The sequence below is a fragment of the Petromyzon marinus genome, unplaced genomic scaffold (assembly GCF_048934315.1).
Source record: "Petromyzon marinus isolate PM22_M1 ecotype Great Lakes invasive population unplaced genomic scaffold, UKy_Petmar_22M1.pri1.0 PM_G_Scaffold_27, whole genome shotgun sequence".
In the NCBI taxonomy this organism is placed as follows: Eukaryota; Metazoa; Chordata; class Hyperoartia; order Petromyzontiformes; family Petromyzontidae; genus Petromyzon; species Petromyzon marinus.
In genome coordinates this window covers 2634962-2657845 of record NW_027422839.1, presented here as the reverse complement: position 1 = coordinate 2657845, position 22884 = coordinate 2634962, and the positions used below count along the sequence as shown (strand labels likewise).

The following is a 22884-nucleotide window of genomic DNA, read 5'->3' as shown; positions in this document are numbered from 1 at the left end:
ACTGGAACGATATCGGCAGTGACCCAAGCGGAGGTGACGTCACGCTCAAGAGCACGGTGGACGGGGGTGGGGTGAATACCTTGGTGACGTGAAATCACTAGCGAGGCTCACATGAAATTGACTTTTCCAAGACAGAGGTTCTTTGTAAGCCATCTGGCTACCATGAGAGATTCGTTCATGAGGCTATCCACATATACAAGCACAGAGACAATTTCAACCGAGAAGATGGATTATGGCTTAGCAATCATTGGAACGATTTGATAAACCATTTCAGGTCTTAATTGATTATTCACGCTTACAGTGGCTTTCAGACAGCATACATTAATTTTTCGTCTCCCCCCTTCTCTTTTCAGAACATAGATGGACTAGTCCTTCTAAATAAACTGCCAAATCGCTGCGCGTGGCGCTAACGTTTAAATAAATAAATACACCGTTTAAAAATAAATAAATTTATGCAAACCGACACACCTGATGACGACCGTTTGTGTTATGGTCAAAACGTCATGAGAATTTTTATTGTTTTATATATATTTTATTACTTTATTGTTTCCCTTCAACGTGACTTTACCGAAAGAGCTAAGATTACGGAATATCATTTGGGTCATTTTTTTTGTTACTCAAGATGAGATTTCTGATATTACTGCGTTTTTTAAAATATTTACATAACCAATAAAAATTTGTGTTTTTTTTAATTCAGACCGCGCCAATGCCAACGCGAGTGTTTATTGTTGATGGTGAGTTTTGTAAATCCGTCGTACGGTAAAAAGAATAAAGTTTTCCCCGAAAAAAAATAAAAATCTCTCCGCCTTGGAGCCAATCAAGTTTCAGTTTCTCCCCTCCCACGTGACGCGGAGTTTTCTGGCTCCTCCCCCTCCTCGCTCGCCGCCATTTTGAGAGTCGTGAGGGAGGTGAAGCCTGCGGCCTTGACAACGACGAAGATTCACCAGGGTCAGTGACAACCTCACACTCACACACTGTGACAACCTCACACTCACACACACACTGTGACAACCTCACACACACACTGACAACCTCACACTCACACACTGTGACAACCTCACACTCACACACACTGACAACCTCACACACACTGACAACCTCACACTCACACACACACACTGACAACCTCACACACACTGTGACAACCTCACACACACACACACTGACAACCTCACACTCACACACACTGACAACCTCACACTCACACACACTGACAACCTCACACTCACACACTGACAACCTCACACTCACACACTGACAACCTCACACTCACACACACTGACAACCTCACACTCACACACTGACAACCTCACACTCACACACACTGACAACCTCACACTCACACACACTGACAACCTCACACTCACACATTGACAACCTCACACTCACACACACTGACAAACTCACACTCACACATTGACAACCTCACACACACACACTGTGACAACCTCACACTCACACACACTGACAACCTCACACACACTGACAACCTCACACTCACACACACTGACAACCTCACACACACTGACAACCTCACACACACACACTGACAACCTCACACTCACACACTGACAACCTCACACACACACACTGACAACCTCACACTCACACACTGACAAACTCACACTCACACACACACACTGACAACCTCACACTCACACACACTGACAACCTCACACACACACAGGCTGACAACCTCACACTCACACAGACTGACAATCTTACACACACACTGACAATCTCACACTCACACATTCTGACAATCACACACACAGGCTGACAATCTCACACTCACACACACACTGGCAATCTCACACTCACACACAGACTGACAATCTCACACACAGACTGACAATCTCACACACACACACACTGACAATCTCACACTCACACAGGCTGACACTCTCACACACACACTGACAATCTCACACTCACACAGGCTGACAATCTCACACACACACTGACAATCTCACACTCACACAGGCTGACAATCTCACACACACACACACTGACAATCTCACACTCACACACACACTGACAACCTCACACTCACACACTGACAATCTCACACACACTGACAATCTCTCACTCAAACACAGACTTACAATCTCACACTCACACCCTGCCCCAACACAATTAAGGCTGCACACGAGCAGGGCCGGATTAAGATTGTGTATGGCCCTGTGCTACACTTCACGTGGCCTTCACGTGGCCTCAAGGTGCACATGGCCTAGCACAAGCGTCGTGGTGACGTCACCACCACTTAGTGGCGAATGGCATTTGTTGTTGTTGTTACTACAGGTACTTTGAGGCCCCCAGTAATATTCCCAAAAGGAAAACAAAGTTAAAGAACAATACAATTTATTTTTACAAGGCTAACGAGAAAATAAATTCAGCATTCACAACTGAAAAAAACTTTTTCTCTTAATCTCTGGAGGCCCTCCAGCTGGCGGAGGCCTCTGGGCTGCAGTTCCTAAAGCCCCCACGCCTCAATCCGGCCCTGCACACGGTCGATGCTTGTCTCTGTAGTGTGCGTGTGATTTTGTGTGTAACGTGTAAGGTTTATCTGCAGAGTCGATCGCATGGAGAAGTCCTCGACAGAGCCCGGTGCTAAAAGGCACCAATGCGACCGGTGTACCTACAGCACGGATCACGCTGAACACATGAAGCATCATCAGAGAACACACACGGGCGAAAAGCCATTCCGGTGCACCGTGTGTGAGAAGGCATTTGCTTGTTTAACAAATCTAAAAATTCACCAGAGAACACACACGGGCGAAAAGCCATTCAGGTGCACCGTGTGTGAGAAGGCATTTGCTTGTTTAACAAATCTAAAAATTCACCAGAGAACACACACGGGCGAAAAGCCATTCAAGTGCACCGTGTGTGAGAAGGCATTTGTGCATTCATCATATATTCGAATTCACCAGAGAATGCACACGGGTGAGAAGCCCTACAAGTGCACTCTGTGCATGAAGGCATTTACTCGTTTAGAAATTCTTCAACATCATCAGAGTACACATACAGGCGAGAAGCTGTACAAGTGCACCGTGTGTGAGAAGGCATTTCCCTATTCAAACTCTCTTCGGATTCACCAGAGAACACACACGGGCGAGAAGCCCTACAAGTGCAGTGTGTGTGGGAAAGCATTTTCCTATTCAAACTATCTTCGGATTCACCAGAGAACACACACAGGCGACAAGCCCTACAAGTGCACCGTGTGTGGGAAAGGGTTTATCGCGTCAGGACAACGAACGATGCATGAAAAGATCCACGAGAGGGTGAAATCTACTTGTGAAGGCCAAAGTGCCGCTGCCATGAGTCCATCTCTCATAAAACAAGAACCGGAAGAAAATGACAACTTTGCTACGTGGCCAGGAGTGATGGTGGAGTGTGAAGAAGAGATAACGGTGAAGCGTGAAGGTCAGGGTTCGACTCGAGGTGGTGACCTCCTGGTGGATGGAGTCAGCGTCAAGCGGGAAGAGGAGAACTGAGACTGTCGCTTGTGATTGCCCGGTCGCTTCTGAACACATTCTCCTGCGGAGGGAGCTAGTAGGAACGTTGGGTTGCCCCGTCAATGGCCAGGGTCAACGGCGGCGCCACCACGTGGTGTATTCCGCAAATATGCCCGACTGTGAGGGCTGGCACAAGCCGGCGTGAGTAGGTTAAACGTTGAGTTTTATAAGGGCACCACGGGGTGACCAGCCCCTCACCACCCAGCCCCACCCAGCCCCTCCCCTCTCCACCCAGCCCCACCCCTCTCATTTTTGGATGCACGACGGACAGACAGACACAATAATCCCCTGTGGGCTGGTGGTGTAACCAGGAAGTTCCTACCAGTAAAAGGCGTCGTGTAGCTCAGTCGGCATTACTGGGAAAAATAACAATTTGTCTAATCTTGATTTGAAGCTTTAGTGATTTCTTTGTCTATTAAACTGGAAAAGGACTTTGGCCACATTTGTGCTACGTTTTTTTTGTTTGGGGGGGGGATGTTATAGATTGCGTAAATATATACCCGGTGCGGGTTGTAAACATCGCCCCCTAGGGAGACAAAGGTGGTCAGCCGTGGTGCTGGCTACCCACCCCCTTCAGTGCCATTCGGGGCTTCAGATGTGTTGCTCGCTAGTGTATAATGTAACATAGACTCACAAAGAGACCCAGAGACTCATCACACAGATACCCATAGACTAATCACACATACCCATAGACTATTTAGAGACCCATAGACTCACACAGAGCCATAGACTCATCATACAGAGACCCATATACTCACACAGAGACCCATAGACTCATCACACAGATACCCATAGACTAATCACACATACCCATAGACTCATCACACAGAGACCCATAGACTCATCACACAGAGACCCATAGACTCATCACACAGAGACCCATTGACTCATCATACAGAGACCCATAGACTCACCACGCAGAGACCCATAGACTCATCACACAGATATCCATAGACTCATCACACAGAGACCCATAGACTCATCACACAGATACCCAGACTCACCACAGAGACAGTCGACTGATCACACAGAGGCCCATTGTAATAAAATAATTGCATTGTGAAAATTCTAAATTTTTCTGAAATGTTAATTGTGTAATGTAATGAACGATGTGTTAAAGTGTCATTACAAACGTGTGTGTTGTGTGTATCATTGTGATTGATATTCTTGTTTAATATGTATGTATATTATTATTTGCGGTTATGCATAAAGTTTATCACGACTTATTATCTTTCAGTTTACCTTGTGTTATGAGGTGTGGTTCAGAGGATGAGGATGGGAGAAAATCTGGGTCACGTGACCTTGATGGTTGAGGACCAGAAGTTTCATCCTCTTCCTCGTCTAGTGAGAATGATTCTGGTGCATCAGGAATCGGCAGTCCTTCTCCGTGGGGTCCTGGGCGTGTAGCTGATGGAATGTTTGGATAATGCCCAGTCCACTTTTAATTCTTTGACAAACCTTTCCTAACTGGAGGCGCCATGCAGAAGTAACAATTGCCGATATGATCTGTTGGCTCTCTCCAAATCATTGGCACTGCAAAAGGCATAGATTTCCTGTTCAACCACTGGTGATGATTCGTTGCACAAGTGTTGCAGTATAGAAGACAGTATATAAGGCTAGCGGTCACGAGTGGTAATAACAGGCTAGGTAGCAGAGAGGGAGCGATATTGGATCTTCAGGAAGGTTCAAGAACCTTCGAGAGAGTTCGAGAAGTAGGGGCGTGGCCAGGGGTGGGTGGATGGCCACGCTGGGGGTAAAAAGGGGGCGAGGAGCGAGGTTCTGGGCTGCCGTGGGAGTCAGGGGTCGTTGCTGTGTCGCAAGTCGTCGCTGTCAAGAGAACCCTCACCAGTCAGTGTGTCTGCGAGTCATTACACGTGGATTGTGTGTGTTGGGTAGAGGGGGCTAAATAGGAGCAGCCTGAACTTCTGTTGACCCCAATCCCTCGTGAAAACCTTCGTCTTAAAGCATCATTAAACATGTTCACTATACGCAGTATTAGGGAGTATTTAGCTGCTATAGATTTCCACATTTCATATAAGCCCCTTCGTTCAGCTATCATTTGTGATAACCGGGTAGTTTCTGGCTTTACCTAGTAAAATATATAGTTTAATCAGCAGTAGCCTACTTTAGGAGCTTAATATAATACATTAATTACCTGCTATAATCACCCAGAAATGTCTGTCCGTCCCGTGCGTGACGTCACTACACAGGAGGCCTACCCCCCGCGTGACGTCACTCCAGATGAACCCCTCTCCCTTCATTAATATTCACGCACGCATGGAAATTTACACTGACGCACAAGAAGGTCGCGCACTCCACATGCCGCACCCCTTTCCCTTCATGAATATTCATGAGCGGGTGACGTCACTCTACATGCCGCACCCCTCCACAACCATGAGCCGGAGACGTCACTCCACATGGGGCAACCCCCACCCCCCCACGATTAATAATCACGAGCTGAACAATTTTTCTATTAAATATTTAAGACTTACTGCAATATACACCCGTCCTTGGACGGGCAAAAAAGCTCGTCTCACATATTAAACTAAAACAATTTAATAAATCAAAATAGCAACCAGTAACGCCTAAAACAACTGTCTTATTAAGGTTACGAGCGCGAGGGGTGACGTCACGCGGGGGGGGGTGGGGTCCGTGACGTCACACGGTCGCCCGCAACCACTCTCCCGTATCGTGACGTCACGAACGCCTGCAACCAACCCCGCACCGTGACGTCACGAGCGCAGCTGCAGGGTGACGTCACCGAGCGTGTGTCTGGCTGAGGTAAAAACAATACAAAACTATATATTTTTCTATAAATCATATTAAACATTTCGGGGTTTATATCAAGTAGAGGACGTGGGGCGGCTGTTATTTTACGTTGCCGAGTAGTTTATTTATAAATACAATTTTACACGTCTTTTTTTTTAAGACTTCGGAGTTGCTACGTCTGAGGGGGGTTTTTTGTTCTTAATTTTTTTCTCACCCCTTGAAGGTCACGAAACAAGCGATAAAAAGTGCGGGAATCCGAGTGTTTATAAATAACAAAAACAATATTACACGCTGGGGGGGGGGGGGGGCGGGTTAAAAGTCGCCTCATAGAAAAAAAGAGCGGGAAACTGTAAAAAGTTGTGAGGTGATGGATTTATTTCATTTATTTTATTTTTTATTTGGTATCACGCTGTGAGCCACGACCCAGCGTCGCTTTCGTGAGGGTGAAACTTTCATCAGCCTCATGGGGTCCACAACATTTTACTTTGCTTGGAAATACGACGTTTTACACCACCCCCTCCCATCCCCAGCGATTCGATTGCTGTGCAGTGTTTGGAATGTGCTAGGAGATGTTAACTACCTCGCCTGTCATCATCACGGTGACTAGGAGATGTTAACTACCTCGCCTGTTGTCATCACGGTGACTAGGAGATGTTAACTACCTCGCCTGTTATCATCATGGTGACTAGGAGATGTTAACTACCTCGCCTGTTATCATCACGGTGACTAGGAGATGTTAACTACCTCGCCTGTTATCATCACGGTGACTAGGAGATGTTAACTACCTCGCCTGTCATCATCACGGTGACTAGGAGATGTTAACTACCTCGCCTGTTATCATCATGGTGACTAGGAGATGTTAACTACCTCGCCTGTCATCATCACGGTGACTAGGAGATGTTAACTACCTCGCCTGTCATCATCACGGTGACTAGGAGATGTTAACTACCTCGCCTGTTATCATCACGGTGACTAGGAGATGTTAACTACCTCGCCTGTCATCATCACGGTGACTAGGAGATGTTAACTACCTCGCCTGTTATCATCACGGTGACTAGGAGGTGTTAACTACCTCGCCTGTTATCATCACGGTGACTAGGAGATGTTAACTACCTCGCCAGTCGTCATCACGGTGACTAGGAGATGTTAACTACCTCGCCTGTTATCATCACGGTGACTAGGAGATGTTAACTACCTCGCCTGTCGTCATCACGGTGACTAGGAGATGTTAACTACCTCGCCTGTTATCATCACGGTGACTAGGAGGTGTTAACTACCTCGCCTGTTATCATCACGGTGATTAGGAGATGTTAACTACCTCGCCTGTCGTCATCACGGTGACTAGGAGATGTTAACTACCTCGCCTGTTATCATCACGGTGACTAGGAGATGTTAACTTCCTCGCCTGTCGTCATCACGGTGACTATTAGATGTTAACTACCTCGCCTGTTGTCATCACGGTGACTAGGAGATGTTAACTACCTCGCCTGTTATCATCACGGTGACTAGGAGGTGTTAACTACCTCGCCTGTCATCATCGGCGACCGGGCAACGTTGGGCGGCGTCGGCGACAGCGTCGGTGGCGTCGTCGGCACTGGCGGCACCGGTCGCGGCGGCGTCGTCGTCGTCGCCCCACGGCCGCTGCCGTCCGGTGACCGGCAGGGCGGTGCCGTGGCCGCTGGCGGCACCAGGAAGGGCGAGGGGTTGGTGGTGGTGATGGAGGAGAAGGGCGAGGAGGTGGAAGAGAAGAGTGAGGAGGTGGTGATGGAGGAGAAGAGTGAGGAGGTGGATGAGAAGGGTGAGGAGGTGGAGGAGAAGAGTGAGGAGGTGGTGGCCTCCTCCTCCCACACCGTCATCAAGCGTCAGCGGAGCTACACGGGGAGGGGCAGCCATGTTTCCTTCCCACACTTGGAGCTGCAGAGAAAAAGGTACATACATACACACATACATACACACATACATATATACATAACAACAACCGCCATTCGCCACTAAGTGGCGGTGACGTCACCACGACGCTTGTGCCAGGCTATGTGCACCCTGAGGCCACATGAAGTGTCGAACGCCCGCTGGCAGGAGGTCACGGGGCAGACCGAGGTGCCACGGGTCGACTGACTGAGATGACTGGCTGGGGCACCACCTGTGCCCCCTACTGTGCCAACCTGCTGTGCTTTAGCCACCCGGCGCTCCGCTCGTTGTTATGAGCATCGCTCCTCCGCCCTCCGTTGTTGTTGGAGGGCGACTGCCTCCAACTGCCCAGTAGCATCCTTCACGAACCTCTTCCACAGAGGCCGATCTTGACACCGCTGGTACCAGTCATCGGCAAGTCCACTCAGCTCCACGTCCTCCTGTACTGCATCACTCCATCTCTTCTCTAGCCTGTGCCGCGCCCGCTTAGCCCCCTCAATCCGGCCGAACAAAAGCTGTTTCGGCATGCGTTGGCTGGGCATGCGGGCTACATGGCCCAGCCATCACAGCCTTGCCCGCCGGAGGAGCTCACCGATGGGACCTTGCCCAGATCTTTCAAGGATTTGTGAGCTCCTCACACAATCCAGTCTGGTTAAACCCAGGATGGATCGTAGGCAGGCCAGCCTAAATGTTTCTAACCGGCGAAGATGTTCCATTAGGGGGGTCCACGTTTCGCAAGCGTAGAGAAGGGAGGGAATGACCGTGGCCGAGAAGACCTGAAGCTTAGTGCGGAGCGACAGACCATGTAGCTTCCACACAGCGTTACGCAACCGATGAAAAGATATTGCCGTTCGACTGATTCGGAGTGAGACCTCTGCTGTTAAACCAGAACCGGTCATGAGCACACTGCCAAAGTATGGGAAACTCTCCACTCTCTCCACAACTGCCCTATCCCTAATTGGGAGTTATGGGGGTGGAGTGTCCGATGGTACAAAATACCCAGGCAGATGCTTAGTTTTTGGTGGGGCTGATGGTAAGGCCCCACCTCTTAGTGGCATACTCCAGGTTCAGCAGCAGCGCCTCCAACTCCTCCTCTGAGTGAGGAGCAATTACCAGATCATCGACATACATAACGTGGTTGAGCAATAGGGAGCAATCCCTTGACCGCACCCGGGCATCAATCAGCCTCCTATTGTATCTGTACCAAGTGGAAATTCCTCCGGTACAGCTATTGAAGGGCTTCAAGAACTACGTGGTCAAAATAGATGTTAAATAATGTGGGAGCCAGAGGACATCCCTGTCGCACCCCAAGGTGGACAGGGAATGGCTCTGACTCCGGGCCACGTAATTTTACCCGGGCCTGCCCACCATCATGAAGGTCCTTAATGATTGTGAGCAGAGGGTCAGGGACTCCAAAAGCACGAAGAACAACCCAGAGCCCAGGCCTTCTTATGGCATCATAGGCCTTGACGAGGTCAATAAAGCAGAGATGTAAGTCTTGTAGGATTTCCTTATACCTCTGCTCTAGCAGACGGACAAAATATGGCATCTGTGCAGGACCGCCTTCTGCTGAAACTGCATTGGGGTTCCGCAAGCCTCTCCTCAGCGTGCCTAGCAAGTTGATGTTGAATAATCCTTGCCAGGACCTTTCCCGGCACACTGGGGAGTTAGATGCCTCTGTAGTTGTTACAGTCTGTGCAGTCCCCCTTCTTAAAGAGGGGGACCACCAGGGCATCCTTCCAATCCTGCGGAACCCGTCCAGTGGTCCAGACTGTTGTTATGATGTCATATAGGGCAGTCTGTGCACAAACGCCACCCTCCCTCAGCATTTCGCTTGGAAGATCATCTCTGCCTGCTGCCTTTCCTGGTCTCAGACTCTGGATCGCCTTCAGTACTTCCTCAACAAATGTCACTTCAGCCAGCCACTCCCAGGGGGTGACTTCCTCCAATATTTGAGGCACCGCATACTCAGCAGGGTCATCCCCATTTTGTGCCACGTTGTTTTCCTGGCTGAGGGATTTCCCCTCCCCCAGGACGTCACAGAAATGCTCAGCAAATCTGCAAATCTGTTCCTGGGGGTCAGAGATTGGATCACCGTTCTTTCCCCTAATGATGGAATTAAAGAGCAATTTGTGATCGCGGGCCACTTAGGCAGACTCCATTTCCTCAGCAATGCGCGACCACCACCCATCATTGCCTCAAGGCTCTCCGAACCTCCGAGTGAAGGCTGCGGTAAGCCTCCTCATTCTCCGACGTGGGATGCTGTAGCCGATGAGAGTGGGCCTGTCGCTTTTTCTCAGCCAGCCTGAACACCTCCTCTGTCAGCCAGGGTCTCTGGGGAGGTCTAAACCGCGTAACCAAAGCAGCCATTGCAGCTGCATGACCCACAGTCCTAAACCTCGCCCATTTACCCTCGACATCAGGAGGAGTGGGGGTCGATGCCAACCCCAGCTGCAAGTGATGATGAAATTCTCGCTTGCAACTTTCATCAGCTCGCTGAGACCAGGCGTCACCCTGTCATTACACACACATACACATATACATACACACATACACACATAAACATACATATGTCTCTGTGTGGTGAGTGTCACTGTGGGTGAGTGTTGTCAATGTGGTTACCCACAGCCCCGTCTTCGGCCGAGGAATGTGGTTGAAGAAACAAAGACGCACTTGGGGGCTACTGTCCGGCTCTAAGGTCTGTATGTGTGTGTACGTGTGTGTGTACGTGTGTGTGTACGTGTGTGTGTACGTGTGTGTGTGTACGTGTGTGTGTGTACGTGTGTGTACGTGTGTGTACGTGTGCAAAACAACCCCCTACCTCCTCGCGGTGCCGGACGGGCAACTCTGTCGTGGACAGCGCTGTGGGGGGAGATCCAATTTTGATTGGCTCCTCCCCTCATGGCATATGTGTCCACCACAGGGGCTAAACGGGGGCTCTGGACGGGTGCGAGGGGCTGGTAACCCCTTCACCTTCAATTAATTACCACGAAACCACGAATTAAACTGAAATATGTAACAACTAAGCTTGTGCCGGAGGCCCCGGGGGGCCAGGCGTCTATGACGTCTCCTGGCCAAACCCCAATTGGCGGAGCCAGGAGATTGAATACCTACCCTCGGGGCTACTCCAGAAACAACGAAAAGCCACTACGGGTGGCCACGTGGAATGTTCGAACGCTCACTGCAGAGGAGAGGCTGCCACTCCTCTGTCGGGAGCTGGACCGGTACCGCCTGGATCTATGCGGCATTCAGGAGGTCCGGTGGACCGGCTCTGGCTCCTGCCACCATGAGGGGTGGACAGTCCTCTACTCGGGGCAGCAGACTGCCAAACAACAGGGTGTGGGTCTTCTTTTGAACAAAAGAATGAAGGGGGCGTGGGAGCGTGGCGGTGAGGTGTGGGAAGCTGTAAGCCCCAGGCTACTTTGGGCTCGCCTTCCCATCAACCGGAGGCGAGGAATGGTGGTCGTGGTTACTTATGCCCCCACCGAAGATGAACATCCGTGGAGGGATGCAGGCAAAGCCGATGAGTCAGATGCCTTCTATGACCTCCTGTCACAGGTGCTGGCTAAAGTGGCCCCTCGGGATAGAGTCATCATGTTGGGTGACTTCAATGCCCGAGTTGGTCATGATACTGGCACCTGGTCTGGAGTGATTGGAGGGCATGGGCCAGATCAGCTCAATAACAACGGTAGGAGGCTGCTAGATTTTTGTGCAGCCCATGGGCTTGTAATTACCAACACGCTGTTCCGGCATCGGCGCATCCACACAACATCATGGATGCATGCCGGGTCCAAGCAAGAACATCTGCTGGACTACATAGTGACGGACCAGCGAATGCGAGCCCATGTCCTTGACACCAGGACCTACCGTGGAGCTGATCTGCCCTCTGACCATCGACTAGTCATCTGTAAGATGCGCCTGCCATTCTTCCACTCCGGTGGTGGGTGTACACCCAGGACCCCATTCCAACCTAAAGTGGCCTGGTCTCAGTTATCTGATGAAAGTTGCAAGCGAGAATTTCATCATCGCTTGCGGCTGGGATTGGCATCGTCCCCGACTCCTCCTGATGTCGAGGGTAAATGGGCGAGGTTTAGGACTGTGACTCATGCAGCTGCAATGGCTGCTTTGGGTACGCGGTCCAGACCTCCCCAGACACCCTGGCTGACAGAGGAGTTGTTCAGGATGGTTGAGAAAAAGCGACAGGCCCACTGTCATCGGCTACAGAATCCCACGTCAGAGAATGAGGAGGCTTACCGCAGCCTTCGCTCGGAGGTTCGGAGAGCCGTGAGGCGCTGCAAGGATGGGTGGTGGTCGCGGGTTGCTGAGGAGATTGAATCTGCCTCAGTGGCCCGTGATCACAAATCTCTATTTAACTCCATCAAAAAAGTAACCTGCAGCGCCACACCTATTACCATCATTAGGGGAAAAAACGGTGATCCAATTTCCGACCCCCAGGAACAGGTTCGCAGATTTGCTGAGCATTTCTGTGAGGTCCTGGGGGAGGGAAAATCCCTCAGCCAGGAAAACATCGTGGCACAAAGTGAGGATGACCCTGCTGAGGCTGCGGTGCCTCAAATATTGGATGAAGTCACCCCCTGTGAGTGGCTGGCTGAGGTTCCATCTGCTGAGGAAGTAATGAAGGCGATCCGGAGTCTGAGACCAGGAAAGGCAGCGGGCAGAGATGATCTCCCAAGCGAAATGCTGAGGGAGGGTGGCGTTTGTGCACAGACTGCCCTATATGACATCATAACAACAGTATGGACCACTGGACGGGTTCCGCAGGATTGGAAGGATGCCCTGGTGGTCCCCCTTTTTAAGAAGGGGGACCGCACAGACTGTAATAACTACAGGGGCATCTCACTCCTCAGTGTGCCGGGAAAGGTCCTGGCAAGGATTATTCAGCATCGCCTTGCCAGGCACGCTGAGGAGAGGCTTGCGGAGCCCCAATGCGGTTTCAGGAAAGGGCGGTCCTGCACAGATGCCATATTTTCTGTCCGTCTGCTACAGCAGAGGTGTAGGGAATTCCAACAAGACCTACATCTCTGCTTTATTGACCTGGTCAAGGCCTATGATACCATCAGTAGGCCTGGGCTCTGGGTCGTTCTTCGTGCTTTTGGAGTACCTGACCCTCTGCTCACGATCATTAAGGACCTTCATGATGGTGAGCGGGCCCGGGTAAAACTACGTGGCCAGGAGTCAGAGCCATTCCCTGTACACCTTGGGGTGCGACAGGGATGTCCTCTGGCTCCCACATTATTTAACATCTATTTTGACCACGTAGTTCGTGAAGCCTTCAATAGCTGTCCCGGGGGAATCTCCATATGGTACAGATATAATGGGAGGCTAATCGATGCCCGGGTGCGGTCAAGGGATGGCTCCCTATTACTCAACCACGTTATGTATGCTGATGATTTGGTAATAGCTGCTCAGTCAGAGGAGGAGTTGGAGACGCTGCTGCTGAGACTGGAGCGTGCCACTAAGAGGTGGGGCCTTACCATCAGCCCCACCAAAACTAAGCACCTGCCTGGGTATTTTGTACCATCGGACACTCCACCCCCACAACTCCCAATCGGTGATGGGGCAGTTGTGGAGAGAGTGGAGAGTTTCCCATACCTGGGCAGTGTGCTCATGACTGGCTCCAGTTTAACAGCAGAGGTCTCACTCCGAATCAGTCGAGCGGCAATATCTTTTCATCGGTTGCGTAACGCTGTGTGGAAGCTACCTGGTCTGTCGCTCCGCACTAAGCTTCAGGTCTTCTCGGCCACAGTCATTCCCTCCCTTCTCTACGCTTGCGAAACGTGGACCCCCCTGGTGGAACATCTTCGCCGGTTAGAAACATTTAGGCTGGCCTGCCTACGATCCATCCTGGGTTTAACCAGACTGGATTGTGTGAGGAGCTCACAAATCCTTGAAAGATCTGGGCAGGGTCCCATCGGTGAGCTCCTCCGGCAGGCAAGGCTGCGATGGCTGGGTCATGTAGCCCGCATGCCCAGCCACCGCATGCCGAAACAGCTTTTGTTTGGCCGGATTGAGGGGGCTAAGCGGGCGCGGCACGGGCTAGAGAAGAGATGGAGTGATGTGGTACAGGAGGACGTGGAGCTGAGTGGACTTGCCGATGACTGGTACCAGCGGTGTCAAGATCGGCCTCTGTGGAGGAGGCTCGTGAAGGATGCTACTGGGCAGTTGGAGGCAGTCGCCCTCCAACAACAACGGAGGGCGGAGGAGCGACGCTCACAACAACGAGCGGAACGCCGGGTGGCTAAAGCACAGCAGGTGGGCACAGTAGGGGGCACAGGTGGTGCATCAGCCAGTCATCTCAGTCAGTCGACCCGTGGCACCTGGGTCTGCCCAGTGACCTCCTGCCAGCGGGCGTTCGACACTTCACGTGGCCTCACGGTGCACATAGCCTGGCACAAGCGTCGTGGTGACGTCACCGCCACTTAGTGGCGAATGGCGGTTGTTGTTGTTGTTGTTGTACGTGTGTAGGGAGCAGTAGTGTAGCGTTTAGTGCCACACTGCACTATGAACCCGGCGAACTGGATTCGATTATCTGAACCGGTCCTGGGCCTCGCCTAGGTATACTCAGCCTCAAATGAGTACCTGGTGCAGTGTAGTAAACATCGCCACTCGGGATACAAAGGCGGTCGGGCGTGGTGCTGGCCACCCACCCCCTCGTGTACCGTTCCGGCCTTCATAGGTGCTCGCTAACAGCACTTGCCCCTACATTCTATTAAGGCTATAATAGGGAATCTTTGTATGACCATGTGTGTGTGTACGTGTGTGTACGTGTGTGTACGTGTGTACGTGTGTGTACGTTTGTATGTGTGTGTGTACGTGTGTGTGTGTGTGTGTGCAGATATTGTCTCTGGAATCGTACGTCTGGAAAACGGTCTACGAAGACAACGAAACCGATGACGACTTTCCAAGCACACAGACTCAGTGACACACAAACGCAGAGACACAGACACACACAGAGACACAGACACACACAGAGACACATAGACACACACACAGAGACACACACAGACACATAGACACACACACAGAGACACAGACACACACACACAGAGACACATAGACACACACAGAGACTGATAGACACAAACGCAGAGACACAGACACACACAGAGAAACATAGACACACATGCAGACACATAGATACACACACAGACACATAGACACACACACGCAGACCCATAGATACACACACAGACACTCATGGACACACAGACACATAGACACACACAGAGACACATAGACACACACAGAGACACATAGACACACACACAGAGACACACACAGACACATAGACACACACACAGAGACACACACACAGAGACACATAGACACACACAGAGACACATAGACACACACACAGAGACACACACAGACACATAGACACACACACAGAGACACACACACAGAGACACATAGACACACACGCAGACACATAGATACACACACAGACACATAGACACAGACACGCAGACACATAGACACACACACGCAGACACATAGATACACACACAGACACATAGACACATGGACACACACGCAGACACATAGATACAGACACATAGACACATGAACACACACGTAGAGACACATAGACACACACACAGAGACACATAGACACACATAGACACACGCATAGACACACAGAGACGCATAGACACACACACAGAGACACATAGACACACAGACACATAGACACACAGACAAATAGACACACACGCAGAGACACATAGACACGAAAAGACACAGACACACACGCAAAGACACATAGACACACACAAAGACATGGACACACACAGAGACATAGACACAGACGCAGACACACACACATAGACACACACACATAGACACACACACAGACACATAGACACACAGACACACAGACACACACAGACAGACACATAGACAGACACATGGACACACACGTAGAGACACATCGACACGCAGACACACATAGACACACACACAGACACATAGACACACAGACACATAGACACACACACGCAGAGCCACATAGACACACAGACACAGACAGACACATAGACACACACAGATACATACACACACATAGAAACACACACACACATAGACACACACACAGACACACACAGACATACAGACACAGTCACACACACAGAGACACAGACACACACACAGACAGAGGCATGTGTCTGTGTGTGTGTCTGCCAGGATGAGTAAAATAAATGTGTCTCGATAAAAAGATGACCGATAAAAGTGTTTTGAAGTTATATCCGTTGACTTGTGAACCGAATAAATCCTGTGTTCTTCACACACTGAGTCTTGTCATCGTTTTTCTTTTCTTACCTATAAAAGGCATTTTTTTCTGTGTGTCTGTCCGTCTGTCTCTGTGTGGACGCACACTTGCTCGCGAACCGTGGAGTTTACTTTTAAAAAAAGTAGCCGGGTACCACGCCGTAAGCCCCGTGGTGAGCCAGCGGCATTCCGTTTTCCCATCCGTAAACTTTAAAAGTTGTTAAATTAACAATTTAGTGCTATTTCGCATTTAAGTATTTCCTTGCGCCGCTAAAGCTGCCCGGGGGTTGCCCCTAGCAATGCTCGCGCGTCATCGGTGGAGGGTGGGGGGGGGATTTCTCATTTGCGTTCAAAATGGTTTTACTTAACTTGATTCCTCTGTTTGTCGTGGCCAAATCTTGTGATGAAAATTTCATCCACTTCCCGCCGTCCAATCAATTCCACATTTTGCACACGGTACTCAGATGCGGTGACAATGCATGCCTGTATCAAAATCGGCATCAATCAATTCATTCGCTACTTTAAAGAAATTTACATTTTGCATGGACGCCTTTTTATATATATTTGTGTACGTGAAAAACGCTGCGGTCCCTAAACTGTGAAATCGGCTCGCACAAAAAGCCGGCGCCACGTGTCTCAGGGGCCATTGACGTACTTGTCGACCATGAGTTAAACGAAGTTGTTAATAAAACTGTTGTTGTTTTTTTAGAAAACTTTTTGTAAAGGAGTTTACTTCCAAGGAGCATTCATCAGCAACAATGAGGCCATTTGCAGAATTCTTGGCTTCCCCATCCATGACCGTTCCCCGCACAGTCGTCCATTTGGCACTTCGCCTCCAAGAGTGAAGCCGGTGGTAGCCGTAGGAGGTGCTGCTCTTCCCGGTCGGTGGGGTTGGCTAGTGCCCCCATCAGACTCGAGGGAGAGAGACCGGAGCTAGCCGGGCTGGACCAGGACTTAGTGTAGGACCCCTAACCCCTGGGAAGTTGTCACACCCTTTGTGCTAATGTAATACACTTAATAAACCTTTGGCGAAAGCCCTTACCTTCAAGCCGTCTCCGAGTCATCGTCGGGAACTTCTCAACACATGGACTGCTAAAAAAATAAATGGAAGCTACGTGCTGCTGACGGTGAATCTGATGCCTTGGGACGAGTCTACACGGTTCATCCCAACAATCGGCAGTGCTGCTTCCCTCCCAATGCTTCTCCATGCTGCCAAAGGGCACACATCTTTCCAAGACCTCTAAACAGTGGAAGGAGTTGTCTGTGAAACATACAGGGAAGCTTTCAGTCTTCGTGCAATTCTTGCGCGTGATCATCGTCTTCAGGAAGCTATGACAGAAGCTTCTGTTGGTCAGTCCCCTTTCCAACTGACTTTGCTCTTCTGCATAAATCTTCAAGTTTGCAGCCCATCTAACCCCATGGGACTCTGGCAAAAATACAAAGAGGGCCTGAGTGAGGACATCCTCCACGGAGCTCACGCCTGGCCACCTTTGTCTCCCCTAGTGGCGATGTTTACACACCGCACTTGGCACTCATTTGAGGCTGAGTCGACCAAGGGGAGGCCCAGAGCCGGTTCGAACTCGGGGACGCTGGATTCTTAGCGCAGCCAGTTAACCGCTGCACCACACGGCTCCCCATCCTGACGGCTCACACACGCACACATACACACACCCATCCACCACCACAGTTAAGACTCTCCACATCCTACCCACCCGGCTAAAAATATCAGTCTCCACAGTCCAATGGCTGCTGGAGCAATCGTCCAATAGACACCTCAGAGCCATCGGTGCGGCGGCGGCGGAGAATGAGGTCCGCTACGTTGTCCTGGTTTGCTCCGTGTAATGGACCCATCAGAAATCATCCCGAGCCGTCAACAGGCCCAGCCTCTGGTGGTAGTTACACGCAGCCCCACCGCACGCACATTTCTCCACCGCAATGTACAACAGAGAGAAGCTGTCGTGACAGAACGGTGCTCTCACAGCTCACTCAGCCGTCACGTAATTCGCCATTTAGCCAGGCAGAGGCTAACGTACACCATCAAAAACAGTTTCTTCCCATCCGCTGCGGGCCTCTTAAACAAGGCCAAGGGCTAACACTGACTTTATCATTTTATCTACAAAATGACACCTTGCCAATATTAACCATGTTACCCTATTTGTATTTTTTTATTTTTAGATTGTATCTTATAGCTATTTTATATTTATTCAATTTTATATACTTTAGCCCCTTGGTGTTAGTTACACTTTGAACCCTTAGTATAGTAAGACTTGTTTACCACTTATTTAAGATTTTAGATTCCTACATGTTGAATGTATGCACCATCCTGCCAAAGTAAATTCCGTGTCTGTGTGAACTTTCATGGCGAATAAAACCCTTTCTGATTCTGATTTTCTGCTTTCACCTATTAAGAAATCATGAACAGGTGGCCAGGTTACAGGGCAAGAGATTGTTTTTGATAAGGTTATTACACCAGTGTCCAGAAATATTAATAATATAAATAATAAAAACTGAATTGGATGAATTGTCAATATCCCAAATTAAATTAAATATTGTACACGAAGGCTGCCCACTTTCTTTCAGGAGTGAAATGTTCCAAATAATGTATTTATATGATGACTTAAGTCTATCCACATTAAATAATTTAATCAAGGGTTAAGTCATTCGTTTTTTTTATTAACACCATCCGAGGCTAAGAATGTCTTGCCCGTGAACAGGTTACGGTGTTCCTATTGAACCGATTAAGAAGAATCTGACAATATTATTGTTGCGGATTTCCTCGTGCTTGCAAGGGAAAAACCAAACATTCGTGCGGGAGTGCCGGCTTCGTTACGATGTCGCTCCTCGCTCGTTGAGAGTCAGTGACTCACTCCCCCACGTGGCCAGAAATAAAGTTACTCTTTGGTTCTATTCGGTAAAGTCACGTAGGTAAAAAATAGAACAACAAAAATCACGACGTTTCGGCCACAACACAAGCGGCCTTCATCAGGTGAAGGGACCAGGCTGTCTCGAAGACTGCGCTGGAGTGAAAGTCTTCGAGACAGTCCGGTCCCTTCACCTGATGAAGGCTGCTTGTGTTTGTGGCCGAAACGTCGTGATTTTTGTTTTATTTTTTAGCTACGTGACTTTACCGAATAGAACCAAAGAGTATGGATCCTTGCAGTCACGAAAGCTTCAAATCTAGAACAGAAATAAAGTTGTAAAATAAACGGATTACTTTGAGAGACAACAAAGTCCGCTGACCCCTTCTCTCGGGCTTGACCCCCCCCCCCCCCCCACATTCTAGACGGGTCGTCGCATCGCCAGACAGCGCGATGGGAACGGCTTGTGGAGGCCTCTACCCCGCAGCGGATAGATCATGGCTCACAATGAGCAACAGCTGCACGTGTTCCCATGCAGCACGTGACATTCTTCGTGGTTCTAAACTTCTGTGAGTAGTAACCATACTAATAAGAAGACTTGCACACGATAAATTGTGTGTGTCCTACACATTTAAAAGGCATACAGCACAGAGCAGTATGGGTATTGCATTGCAGCATGTGGCCAGCAGCACTTGGTGCTGCTGTCTGGCTCACGAAGATGTTCGAGGAGCAGAACTCACTGCCATGTAGAGATATATTTTTAGATGAATCCCGTGCCATTGATTACGAGGGCGGTTAGAAGGAGGGCATTGAGGACTCCTTTAAACAACGGGGTTCTGGCGTGTTATTATGATCATTAAACCTCCTTTGCCAGTACCAAAATGTAATAATAGGGGTTTTTCCTCTTTTTTCTGGCAACAAAACTGAAACCTTTTTACAAGGATTCATGTTACTGCATTAACCACAATACCTGCAGTCAAAATGCAAACAAAAAACAAATACTATGATAATATATATGATGCATTGTCCTTGAAACTGATTGAGCCTCGACCCAATTGGTGCTCGACCACATGACGCCAAAAGGCACCAATTGGGTCGAGGCTCAAAAGAAAGCCGTCCCTTGGTGTGGACCAATCAATTTCAAGGACAATGCCACATATATATTATCATAGTATGTTTTTATTTTTGCATTTTGACTGCAGGTATTGTGGTTAATGCAGACATGAATCCTTGTAAAAAGGCTTCAGTTTTGTTGCCAGAAAAAAGGGGAAAAACCCTATTATTATGTCATTATGACTCATGGAGTCTATTTCATGACCAAGTAATGTTCATCAAGGGGTGTTTGCACCTGCGAGAACGCTTGCTGTTTATCCCACTATTGGAATTACCTGAACACGTGTTCATCCCTTTGCAGTCACTAATGACGTTACGTCACGTGCAGTGACGTCAGAGAGTGACGTCATGCACGGCGGGCGGGACGGTGACGTCATGTCCCCCTGGGTTGGGACCCGTGACATAAGCGAGGTCGTCGCGAGGAGCCAGGGACGTGTGAAGTTGGAAGTTGGGACCCAGGGTAGGGGGAAATTGGCACCAGGCTAGGGTAGCCTGTGGGTGTGCTAGGGACCTCCCCAGTACCCTACCCCTGGGGTGTGGAGTGTGAGAGGAGATGGTGACACGTGCCTGCAGTGGGAACAGCCCAGCCGCCGCCGTCGCCGCCGCCGAGGGAACGCTCGGGCCCCACCTCGTCGCCGGGCGGTGATGGCGAAGTCTCACCGAGTCTCAAAACCATTTTTTAGGTCGGTCCTGCAATTGGATGTTTGACCAATAGCACTAAAGAGTGTTTGACACTTAATAATAAAGCCGATCAGCTGAACTGTACTCAGAGAAAACCCGCGCACGTGATGGGATAACAACTGAGGTTCCGCACTGATAGTTTCAATTTACAAACACATCAATTCAATAAATATGCAGATTGAGTCTATTCCCGTACTTAAATTTCATGGTGACTTCACAACCTGCAGCCCCATGCGGCCCCAAACTTGATATCCTCTGGTTTGACCCTCTTTAGTTTCTGAGCTCCAACTAGGTTGGGCACAAATGACCACATTCATGGTGACTTGGCATAGCTGAAGGCCATGACTTTGTCTTGTTGGACAATCATGTTGAGTTGCAACAAACCAATGTAATCTTTATATCATGTCGAGTAAAGACTAACAGGGATGAACTCAACTAAGTCAAGCTGTGGGGGGATCATGTTGGTTTGGGCTCGTGTGATCAGGTTATTTCCACAATGAGAAGTCCAGACAGGGATTTGAAATCACAATTCTTTCAAGAGCACATAGAGGCACTTTGCCACAGCTCTACCCAGCCAAAAGTTTCATGGAAACGATCAAATTATTGTCATAAAATATCACACATTTATTTTCAGAAAGAACCATGCACCTTAAACCTTGACTTAAAGCTTGTGCGACTGCAGGAATTCATATTATTTTGATCTTTCGGTAAAGTCACGTAGATAGGTTCAAGAGAAACTAATCAAAAACGTTTCGATGGCAACGCAACGCAATCGTCATCAGGAGGAAGCCAACAAAAAGAGGACCGCTTGTGTTGCGATCGAAACGTCGTAGCTTTTTTTTTCTTTCTAGATTTGAAGTTTCGTGACTGCAAGGATCCATACTCTTTGGTTCTTTCGGTAAAGTCACGTAGGCAAAAATTAAATAATAAATAAATCAATAGAAAACATTAAAATCATTATTTTTCTATTTTTCTTTTCTTTGAACCTATCTACATTACTTTGCTGAAAAACCCAAAGAATATAAAACACGTACCCCATACTTACGTGCGACTACCAGGCTGTGGTTTGCTCCACAATCCACCTGGATGACCTCCAGATCCTCAATAACGACTTCCACCACCACCACCTCGTCTCCGCTTCCCACTCCCGGCCGTCCAAAAGTGTTGCCACTTTGAAGACGAATTGTTCAGAAAATGTACGTTGTTTTCTTCTTCCCTATACAGTATATTTACATATAACACGGCCAACGTCAACTACACGGAGCTAAGGTTATATTTCTTATAAAGCTTTCATTTTTGTTTGAAGTTATCCATATATACATTTTTTAAAATTCTATTGTCATCATTGCCATCAAGGACTGGGCCTAGAGTTACCCATCTTTGTATTGGTGATGATACCACACTGATGAGTCTGATCAATGACTAAATGGGCCTAGAGTTACCCATCTCTGTATTGGTGATGATACCACACTGATGAGTCTGATCAATGACTAAATGGGCCTAGAGTTACCCATCTCTGTATTGGTGATGATACCACTGATGAGTCTGATCAATGACTACATGGGCCTAGAGTTACCCATCTCTGTATTGGTGATGATACCACACATGATGAGTCTGATCAATGACTACATGGGCCTAGAGTTACCCATCTCTGTATTGGTGCTACCTGACAGTCGGTCAGATTTGCTCAGATTTATTTTGACAGTGACCAAAGGTAAGAGAACCACAATGCACTGCTTATAAAGAAACCG

At 49.0% G+C, this 22884-nt stretch overlaps 1 protein-coding gene across 1 annotated transcript; it reads left to right on the top strand.

Annotated features, from left to right (window-relative positions):
* Positions 1-886: 886 nt before the first annotated feature.
* On the top strand, positions 887-4741 carry LOC142913951 (uncharacterized). Its single transcript, XM_076061079.1, has 2 exons — positions 887-948; positions 2573-4741. The coding sequence occupies exon 2, from the start codon at positions 2583-2585 to the stop codon at positions 3492-3494; it is 912 nt and encodes a 303-aa protein (XP_075917194.1). The 5' UTR covers positions 887-948; positions 2573-2582; the 3' UTR covers positions 3495-4741.
* The last annotated feature ends 18143 nt before the right edge of the window (positions 4742-22884 follow it).

Bases quoted from the DNA above. Each gene is read 5' to 3' on its own strand.
- LOC142913951 (XM_076061079.1), top strand. From the start codon at position 2,583: ATGGAGAAGTCCTCGACAGAGCCCGGTGCTAAAAGGCACCAATGCGAC.